The sequence below is a fragment of the Brienomyrus brachyistius genome, chromosome 13, assembly GCF_023856365.1.
Source record: "Brienomyrus brachyistius isolate T26 chromosome 13, BBRACH_0.4, whole genome shotgun sequence".
Classification (NCBI taxonomy): Eukaryota; Metazoa; Chordata; class Actinopteri; order Osteoglossiformes; family Mormyridae; genus Brienomyrus; species Brienomyrus brachyistius.
The window spans coordinates 14,158,415-14,168,991 of record NC_064545.1 but is presented as its reverse complement, the minus strand read 5'-3'; the positions used below and the strand labels follow the sequence as shown (position 1 = coordinate 14,168,991).

At 48.2% G+C, this 10,577-nt stretch overlaps 1 protein-coding gene and 1 long non-coding RNA gene across 11 annotated transcripts in view; one reads left to right on the top strand and one right to left on the bottom strand.

Annotated features, from left to right (window-relative positions):
- The first annotated feature begins 1,732 nt into the window (after positions 1–1,732).
- Positions 1,733–10,577, top strand: part of LOC125706063 (septin-7-like) — a 33,947-nt gene continuing 25,102 nt past the window's right edge. The window contains exons 1-2 of one of the 2 annotated variants that reach the window (XM_048972542.1): positions 1,733–2,009; positions 6,111–6,210. In XM_048972542.1, coding sequence (XP_048828499.1) covers positions 1,971–2,009; positions 6,111–6,210 — 139 coding nt within the window. In that variant the 5' untranslated portion in view covers positions 1,733–1,970. Of the gene's footprint in view, positions 2,010–2,384; positions 2,588–6,110; positions 6,211–10,577 lie in introns of those variants that run through there. The other variant, XM_048972543.1, reaches the window with a different exon arrangement.
- LOC125706064 (uncharacterized) lies at positions 8,068–8,917 on the bottom strand. 9 transcript variants are annotated; one of them, XR_007381885.1, is made up of 5 exons: positions 8,877–8,917; positions 8,781–8,812; positions 8,477–8,748; positions 8,333–8,428; positions 8,139–8,204 (listed from the first exon to the last, which is right to left on the bottom strand). It is a non-coding gene; the product is annotated as an uncharacterized LOC125706064 (long non-coding RNA). The 9 variants fall into 9 exon arrangements; XR_007381881.1 differs by lacking the exons at positions 8,139–8,204; positions 8,877–8,917 and adding an exon at positions 8,068–8,124 and having other exon boundaries at positions 8,781–8,843; XR_007381883.1 differs by lacking the exon at positions 8,877–8,917 and having other exon boundaries at positions 8,099–8,156; positions 8,781–8,843.

The following is a 10,577-nucleotide window of genomic DNA, read 5'->3' as shown; positions in this document are numbered from 1 at the left end:
TAGACTAACAGTAGGCGAGGCCTCAGCACCACACCAGCTCTATTAGTTCTCCGACAGTTTTGATTTGTCCGTGGATGAGGCTCCCGAAGCCATTCCCCATTCTCTTTATGGTGCGAGCAGCCTTCCTGTGGGCAGCTGCAGCAGAGCTACAGCTGTGGAGAACAGAAGGGTGTCCTGCCTGTTTATGTCGAGCTGTTGTGAGTTGTTTTATGGTGGCTGGAGTGCCAGTCCCACTTTCAACCCCATAAATGTATTTATTTATTTCCCTGCAAGTTGGAGGGCCGGATGCAGTTTAACGTTATACGCTGGAGCCAGGGACGGATTATAGGTTGTGTGGGCCCCTGGGCAAAACGTTCGCGAGGTACCCCCCCCCCCTCCACCACCAGCACCACCACCACAACCACCACAATTCAAGGGCCCTTGGCAGCCAAACGCCCTCCCTATAGGGTCAGGGGCCCTTGTAGGCAGAGGATCAAAGAATGTAGGCCCTCTAAAATAGACAAACTAAATACATTGTTGATAAGCGTTGCAAATTGTTTTGGGCTAGGGGCCCCAAGGGCCCCCTGCACCCCAAGGGCCCCTGGGCAGTGGCCCCGCTGGCCTGGTCCGTAATCCGTCCCTGGCAGGAGCAGAAAAATAATGGTAGGACTAAATGACTAATTACTTTTACATTTTTCCTTAATGACAATAGAATGTGATATATTTAAAATGTTGTTTGTCACGTTTTGTCCACCAGTGCGTGTATAGATTTAAAACTATTATTTCCAAGGCTCTCAAGTTTCATCCAAAGTTTGGAGTGAGATTACACTAGAGGCGAAAGAAATGTCTCACGGTCAATGCGTGAGACTTGAGATCCCTACCTATCGCGTTCATCGGATCTTGCTAACTTCCATCCTGTCGGAACTCCATCTGTGTGAGCATCCATGTAATGATGTGCTTGCAACTTCAAACAACAAATTCTATTTTCTGATTGGCTGGTAGGTGGCTATTAATTTTGCATACCTCGGGACAGTTATGAATTCGTCAGAAAACTCCATTCCATATCCCTGCACTTCATCCACTAATTATATATAACACAACACCCTAGAGGGGCGGCATGGTGGTGCAGTGGTTAGCACTCACACCTCTGGGACTCGGGTTCGAGTCTCCGCCTGGGTCACGTGTGTGGAGTTTGCATGTTCTCCCCATGTCGTCGTGGGGTTTCCTCTGGGTACTCCAGTTTCCCCCCACAGTCCAAAAACATGCTGAGGCTAATTGCAGTTACTAAATTGCCCATAGGACTGCATGTGTGCGTGAATGGTGTGTGAATGTGCCCTGCGATGGGCTGGCCCCCCATCTTGGGTTGTTCCCTGCCTCGTGCCCATTGCTTCCGGGATAGGCTCCGGACCCCCCGCGACCCAGAAGGATAAGCGGTTTGGAAAATGGATGGATGGGCAACACCCTAGAGAGCGTTATTTTTTACTTCTCAGCATGAGAAACACAAGGTGTGGCGTGTGAGCGTGTGAACTTTTTGTCTCACAGTCAATGTCTGTATTTCTGCTGCTCTGGTGTAATGGTAAGACATAAACGACACGATCTTTGGCGGCCACATTTTCATGTTATTTTGAATGCTGGCGCAGCATACACGGAAGAAGGAACCGCCCCGCGCAGCCAATACAGTTGCGAAGGCCGGTTAACGACAGAACGCCGCTGCCAAACACCAATCCGAACGCGCCTCCTTTGGAGGGGGCGGGACTAGCGCTTCAATAACCAGCAGGCTATGTACGGATTCGTGGTAGGATAAGGTCTGGTGTACTGCTACATATTCAAGTTTATTGTATATTTTTTTAACGGATTTTACTGTTTTTGGTTATCACATTCACGTAAGCGGCGCGCTACCAGCTGAGGAAGAAGATCTGCGCTTACGTATTTTTATTGAACCGTTTTATGAGTGATCTGTTTGGGTCGAGGGTGACTGTTCTTACTGTACAATGATCGAGAAAGCCGAATCTGCAGTGTCCGGCATAGCGGTAAGTGCCGCTTAATGGAAGGCAATGTGCAGCGATATACGTGTCTGCTCACTTTATCTAAAAAAACGCAATGAGTGCTGTTTATGAATTGCTGGTGCGTACTGAACGATGATCAGGAGAGCTGAGTTCGCGGTGTCCTGCGTAACAGTAAGTGCAGCTTAATGGGTGGCAGTGTGCGGCGGTACATATATCTGCAGGCTTTATATCTAATACAGTGGCTACTCTTTAAAAACAATGCTGGCGCGTACACTTTACTTGGTGAACGAGCCACGGGATGGGCTAAGTGGGTTGGTGGCGAATCTGGTTCTGCTGCGCCATCGCCCAGAGAGCCGTGTTTTCTATGGACGCCCCCGTCAATGTAGACGTTGTGCCGGACTAGACACGGGCCGCACCGTGATGCGGTGAACCGGCCGGGATCTCCTTATCGTTATTTAGTTGCTACTATATTGTATTTAGTATTACACTCGGTAAAACCCCCCTCTCGGAATCCGGGTTCTGTACTCCGCTATGCATGTTGTTCTATACCGATATACTATGCGTCCACCGCTTTCCAGCTCATTCCATCGCATACGTGACAGGTAGGATACAGTCTGTATATAATAAAAACTAACGGAATAATCTTACATTATGGGCAGGTTGCTGCCCTTGGTATTCATAAATTGCTTGTAATACGTCTAGTATATCTAAACCCATTACAGTATAAATTCAGTGATTTAAGTGTGTAAATATCTCTTCATCGTTCAGTGCTAGTAGGAGTTTTAATATTCGATGTCTTGCTATGTGATAATGATCAGGAAATAGTAACGCCTCTGATGATTTGGAATTGATTCAACAGCATGAGAGAGCTGGATATTGGGGGATACAATTTAATAAATGCAATGGCCTAATTTTTTTATTTCAAATTAAATATTGGGGTACATTTTCCCCACCCATGACTACACCCATAAGTACATACAGAAAACCTGCTTGTGGCCATGGTGCTTAGTGACTGTCAGATGTCACTCATCCATCCATTATCTTGTCTCTTTTCCAGTCTAGCATCGTGCTTTGTGACATTTCTGGTGTTTAACAAAATCGCATCCCATCTCAAAACCTTTAGTACAAAACATATTAATGATGCATTTCTAGGTGAATTACCACTGGTAAGCCTCACCTCTGTTAAATGTTTGATTAAAAATGAACATGGAAAATGGCCTGCATAGCTGGATGGAGGGCTACTATGGCAATACCCCCGTCTATACAGGCTTTCACGCTCTGTTTTGGAATTCTCACATTTGATAATGATGATGATTACTTGCCTTTTCGCTTGTCTGTGTCAAATGGGACACCCCATCACCAGCACCACATGGGAATGGAGTTCTGGAGTATGTCTGTCGTCAGGATGAGGTCACATGACAGCAGTGGGAATAGTGCCAGCGGAGAACTCTGATTCTGTTCTGTTTCAGGGTAGGGCCTGTTCTCTGTGTGGCCTGAGATCCCTCCCTTCAGCAAACTGGCCTGTGCAGCTACATGACATTAATGCTTGTGGGACATTTAAGCTTGATTTCCTTATGTAGTTCATGATTCAGACCAGTCTGAATCAATTTGATGCTTTCTCTAGTGAGGAAGAGGGATATGACAGAATAGTATGTCAGAGGTCTCCAGTCGTTGGCTCTCCCTGTGCTAGAGGTTCCCATTTGATGGCTTTCCTTGTGTCAGTGGTTCCCAGTTCTGGGTTCTCACTGTGTCAGTGATGCTTTCCATTTCACTGCACATTGGAGGGGCCAGCCAAGGGCTGGGAGATCAATAGTGTTTGAGCTCTTTGGTGCAAAAGAGAGGAACAGATTGGGGGGGGTGTAAAGGCTGGTGGAGATGGGCATGGTGCCTGGTGGAGAGACTTGGGACGGCAGCGGAAGACATCACAGTGCTTGGGAATGCACTGCCAGCCATCTGGCGGTCCGCCGCCATCTTTGAAACCATTCCGGCGGACGCGGTGCAGCATGTGAATGCGTGAGCCGCTGAGCCTCCCAGCCGCACATGCTAGCGCGCTGCCTGCCACCTACAGGGAGACGCAAGTCTTTCATGTGTGTGTTTTTGCTTACAGAGACGCAGCTATGACTCCTTACGGCAAGGGTCTTCCTCGTGTTCTTTGCTGAACACAGTCAATGGCAGAAGCCCAACCAAACACACAAGTTTTTGGGGAGACTTTAGTATGTATGAAATGTTTGGAGAGGCTAATGGACCCACCAAGTCTATCTGTACAAGAAGCACTGCTTGTAGCATTATAATTCAAACAAACATATAAAGAAACTGGCTTTTTTTAAAAAACAAACATTTATCACTTTGGTCAATAACAGTACAATTCTGAACTCGGTTTTCAACAGATTCATCCATCCATCTATTTTCCAAACCGCTTATCCTACTGGGTTGCGGGGGGTCCGGAGCCTATCCCGGTAGCAATGGGCACGAGGCAGGGAACAACCCAGGATGGGGGGCCAGCCCATCGCAGGGCACATTCACACACCATTCACTCACACCTATGGGGAATTTAGCAACTCCAATTAGCCTCAGCATGTTTTTGGACTGTGGGGGGAAACCGGAGTACCCGGAGGAAACCCCACGACGACATGGGGAGAACGTGCAAACTCCGCACACATGTGACACAGGCGGAGACTCGAACCCGGGTCCCAGAGGTGTGAGGCAACAGTGCTAACCACTGCACCACCATGCCTCAACAGATTCAAATAATGGATAAATAAAAGAATTAAATAGGACATATGAGATCTAGAATTTTTTTGATCAGTAAGAAGTGTTTGGTTACTTCATGGTGTATGAAAGACACTGCACCTTGCACATACATGCACAGCCAGACATTCAGCCATTTGGGGTGAATTTTTCTGGTCGGCAACAGATTTTAGAGATTGTTGACAAAAACCCCAGACTGGAGGCAAATTTTGTTTGCTCGGTGCTGGCAAATCTGTGGTTGATCGCTATTTGTGAACAGTTCAAAAACACTATTGGACAGAGTTGCTGATGCATGGCAAATGCTCAACAGATATCTAGCGGGCTAAATATCTGGACCTTTCAGTAATTTCAAATCCTATAGTGTGAAAAGTGTTATGACCCAGTTGGGACTGGCAATGAATGCGGCAATGAAATACAACTAATTAGAGCGCAAGACACGGGGTGGGGGGAAATCTGAGAGAGGAGTTTGAAAAGGTGTTCAGTGAAGAGGTATTCAATAAAAGTTTCCAGTTGCAGTTATTTGTGGCTTGATATTATATGATGCATAATATTTTATTTATATATCTGTTTTTATAATTTGTAGCACCTTGATATTAATCGGAGAATTGTCATTTCCCCTTGTCACCTTTTACATGTTTTTTTCATAACAAAATGTAGCTTGGAGACCATGCACACTCGTTGAAGAGTCCTCCTGTTGGAAGATTGTGTAGTGCGTGATCCCGCGTCCCTGATCAGTCATGTAGTGTGTAAAACACAGCATCTTCAGAATCCCTAATTACAGAACAGTGTTGCATAGTGTGCACAATACAGCGATCTGACAACTTTCAGTGTCTTGTGTGAACTTAGCATTACTTGTACGTCTCTTGGAACAGTAAATGTAGTTCTGTATTGCAATTCTTGTGATATCTTTTGATATAATTGTAACCAGTTACGATAAAATATTACTCACAACTTAGATCAGGGTTATCCTGCAAGACTTTTTCAGAGGTCAGGATTAAGGTGGCCGTATGGTTTTGTATGAGCCATAATCACTGAGCCGTAATCACTTTGGGTACAGTGCAGAGTCACTAAGGTGAACTTTTTCGTTTGTTTTGATCCCACCCACTGTCCATGATTGGCTGACGCAATGTGGACAGCCAGGGTTGGTCAGCAGGACTAATTATGCAGTTACCAGCATGCTTTGTACATTACACTGTTTTGCAGGATTTGAGGTCGGGCTATTTTTCAGGGATCGAGGTTAGGCTGTTACGCTGTTTTTAAGGTTTGGTGGGAGGGTGGTTATACTGACTCTGGTTCTCAGGCTCTAGGCAGCTGGGTTTGGTGTGTCTGTGAGCCTCCTGCCACTCGCAGGCTGATTGCTTGTCTCTCCTTTCACAGCAGAGAAACCTGGAGGGATATGTGGGTTTCGCCAACCTCCCCAACCAGGTGTACAGGAAGTCCGTGAAGAGGGGGTTCGAGTTCACGCTGATGGTTGTAGGTAAGTGGACACCCCCTTCCCCTAGGCACCGTGTGTGAGCGAGCTTGTTTGTGTGCACCCATGTGCTCATAGTTCTTTCTCCTTCTCTCTCTCTGAGTTTCTGAATGAAGTCTTGAATATACAGAAGCAGCCTCATGTGAAACCCGCACACACATATTCGAGTTCCTGTACGATCATGTGCTAAGGGTCAGCATGGCCTCCTCCACATCAACCGTTGACGGTTCTGAGTATCTGCTTCTCAGTATTGGCATGGAAAGTCCCGCCAGTAAAACGTCTGTATCGCTCCACCACACACACACACACACACACACACACACACACACACACACACACACACACACACACACACAAAAAAGGTTGTGGGCTGGTGGGAAGAGGGGGTGTCACAGCATCAGGAATGTGTATAATAAGAAGCAGCTGGGGCCGTTTTGGCAAGGCAGGGCCCGGTTTGGAGCTGCCGAAAGCCCATCTGATGCCTTTTCAGACGTGTCTGTGTGAGTGGCCTGAGGAGAGGGACGCCGCAGAGCTCTGCCTTTGCATGCCCCCCCCACAAGACTTGGGAAGGGGGCAGCTTTCCTGTCTTTTTACAAGCTTTCACTGCCTTGGTCTTTAGCTAACAATAACTCTCTCTGTGTCTCTTTTTCTCTGTCACTCTGGCGGATGGTTCTGTCAGGGACTCTGCAGGAATGCATGCAGACTGTGGAGCTTGTGACAGACGCTCTCTTGCATGGTCACGTCACACAGCTGTTTCAGTGAAAGTCGTATATACATATGTAGCTTTAAAGGCCCTGTGTAGTACTGCCAGAATGTCATAGACATTAATGAATGTTTAAAATACCAACATCAATGTAAAAAGGGGATTTGTATGAAGCCCCCTGCTTTCTATCTGTCACACAATCTCATTCCACCTCTGTGTCCCCTCCTTTGTTTCTGTGAAAGAAAACAAATTTATTTTTGTATAGTGCATTATCACAACATTGCATTGTCTTAAAGCGCTTTACAGCATCCCCACCCAAAGCCCCCAGTGAGTAAGCCATAGGCGACAGTGGCAAGGAAAAACTCCCTAGAAGGAAGAAACCTTGGGAGGGACCAGACTCAAAGGGGGAGCCCATCCTCTAGGGGGCGGCAGGGATAGTCAAATTGGAGAGATGGCTAAGTGCTGAGTTATACTGTCCAAATCATAAAAAAAAATAAAACCCACCTCAACACTCTGTTAGACACAGCTGACAGACACGGGGGTGTACTTTAGGGGATTTCGTGTCTGTGTCTATCTGTCTGTGTGTGTGTCTGTGTGTCTGTGTATGTGTAGGATTGTGAAGGCCCACCTCCAGGCCCTGCCCACCTCCAGGCCCTGCCCACCTCCAGGCCCTGCCCACCTCCAGGCCCTGCCCACCTCCAGGCCCTGCCCTCTTTACCAGGCCCTGTTGAGTCACTCCAGGTTACTTCTGACTGTCCAAGCTGGAGACAAAGAAGAGTCTGGGGGCTCACAGGGGTGTCACAGGAGAGTGGCCAGCCAGGCCTACCGCTCTGAGCCCACCACTAGGGCCATCTCCGTATTCAACCTCACTGCTTCAGACCATTTTGTAATCTCTGCTGTGGGACTTACACTCACTGAAAGGTGATCGCCGCACAAAGCCTCCTGCAGCCGGGCCAGTTCCCGGGCGGGTTTTGGTTGCCATGGTAACGTCTCCCTACTGAATTGTTCTGGTTACTATTTATTCCTGCAAATCAAGCCAAAAAGGCATAAACTCGGCTTTCTTGACGTTTCTCAGGTTTTCACCTCACAGAGCTGCTTACGTACTATGCAGGAGTATGCGGTCAACCTCAAGGACCTGGGTCTGCTGACTCGCCTGCCAGCCCCTCCACCTTTCTGCCCCTCCACCTCCCTGCATGCCTGCCTTTCTGCCCCTCCACCTCCCTGCATGCCTGCCTTTCTGCCCCTCCACCTTTCTGCCCCTCCACCTCCCTGCATGCCTGCCTTTCTGCCCCTCCACCTTTCTGCCCCTCCACCTCCCTGCATGCCTGCCTGTCTGCCCCTCCACCTCCCTGCACGTCTGCCTTTCTGCCCCTCCACCTTTCTGCCCCTCCACCTCCCTGCACGCCTGCCTTTCTGCCCCTCCACCTGTCTGCCCCTCCACCTCCCTGCACGCCTGCCTGTCTGCCCCTCCACCTCCCTGCACGCCTGCCTTTCTGCCCCTCCACCTGTCTGCCCCTCCACCTCCCTGCACGCCTGCCTTTCTGCCCCTCCACCTTTCTGCCCCTCCACCTCCCTGCATGCCTGCCTTTCTGCCCCTCCACCTGTCTGCCCCTCCACCTCCCTGCACGCCTGCCTTTCTGCCCCTCCACCTGTCTGCCCCTCCACCTCCCTGCACGCCTGCCTGTCTGCCCCTCCACCTCCCTGCACGCCTGCCTTTCTGCCCCTCCACCTGTCTGCCCCTCCACCTCCCTGCACGCCTGCCTTTCTGCCCCTCCACCTTTCTGCCCCTCCACCTCCCTGCATGCCTGCCTTTCTGCCCCTCCACCTGTCTGCCCCTCCACCTCCCTGCACGCCTGCCTGTCTGCCCCTCCACCTCCCTGCACGCCTGCCTTTCTGCCCCTCCACCTGTCTGCCCCTCCACCTCCCTGCACGCCTGCCTTTCTGCCCCTCCACCTTTCTGCCCCTCCACCTTTCTGCCCCCCACCTTTCTGCCTGCCTGCCAATCCAGCTGCCCGCCTGCCTGCTTGTTTGCCTGCCTCTCAGCCTACTTGTGTGGTAGAAATTTCGCTGAAATCGATTTGTTTAAGAGTCTGACGACACTTTATTACCGCAAAGCTTTAAGGGAGCAGACACTCAGCAGTCTTTCATGCGTCTTGTGATCTGCTTTCCGGGCAACAATTGCATATCTCTTTTATAACAAAAAAAATGCAACAGTTTACAGACAGCTTAAGGGTGGGCTGGCTATCCTTGGACACCAGGGGCCCGTTATCAGCAAGGTCAACCTGTTCTTATGGTTTCCCAACCCTGTTTTCAGTTACTTTCTTCATCTTACTTTTAAAGTGAAAACCCATTACTTAAGCCAACTTGCATTATTGCTTTACATGTTCAGTGTAATAACTATTTCAAAGCAGCAATTAATCATTATAATCATTGTAGTTAATACAACACTGACATTATGAATTTCTTTGGTAAATACTGATTACAATTGTTTTTGCATTATCATAAATTTTTCTACCATACTTGTCCACTTGCCCGCCTGCCCACCCTTCTACCTGCCTGCTGGTCTGCCTGCCTCTCCAGCTTCCTGCCTGCCTGCCTGCCTGCCTGTCTACCCCTCCACCTGCCCGCCTGTCTACCCCTCCACCTGCCCGCCTGTCTACCCCTCCACCTGCCCGCCTTGCAGATGGTTTGTTTGTAGTTACACCCCGCACAGCAGGGTGCTATATTTATGTCAGAAAGTTACTAAAGTTTAACAGCTCTTCAGGCATTGTAGCTCAGTGGTGGCACTAACACTTCCAAGGTTGTGGGTTTGAATCCCATCCCTGGTTGCTGGCTCTTTTCCTGTGACCTTTTTTACGTTAATGTGGGTTTCCCTTTGCAGTCCAAAGTCATGTTATTTCAGTGACCTGGTGCCTCTAATTTTGCTGTAATATATACAGTACTGTGCAAAAGTCTTAGGCAGTCCAAAGAAATGCTCAAAGTTATCTGGGTAGCAAGGGTACTTTGGCTTAGAACACAAACACAATTTAACATTAGAACATGTGCAAATTAAGAGTAACACAATAAAAACTAGTAATAATTTCTTCTGTTTTCTAAAAAGTTACTGATATCTAGTTGACACACTTTGACAGGCATAATATCTTGGTTTTAAACCAACACGAGGATAATCTTAACATTATTTTCTTTGCCTGCCTAAGACTTTTGCACAGTACTGTACATGTTTGTATATAATGTCAGTGTGATGTATGCCCCGCATGTGTTCCCTGCCCTGCACTTCCTAGCTTGATGTCTCCTCCCAGGAGTTGCTGCTGGTTAGATCACAAGGCAGTTTACAGGCTTCTCTTTGCCACTAAGGCATGTGCTCAGTGCAGTATGGGAGTAAGGGGCTGTGGCCTGTCATATGTAATACCAATTCAGACCAAGGGTGTATCTGAAATTGCATACTTACACAATACCTACTAAATTGCATTACAAATCTACTACTGTGTAGTGTAGTGAATATTGTATGCATGCATGAGAACAGGTGATCTGAGGAAATTTATAAATGAGAGGAGGCCATTCAGCCCATCAAGCTTGTTTGGTGAGAATTTAACTAATAGGTCAGAGTTGTTAAAATCTTACCTAGCTGTGGGTTAAAGGAACCCAGGGTTTTAACTTGCACTGCACCAGG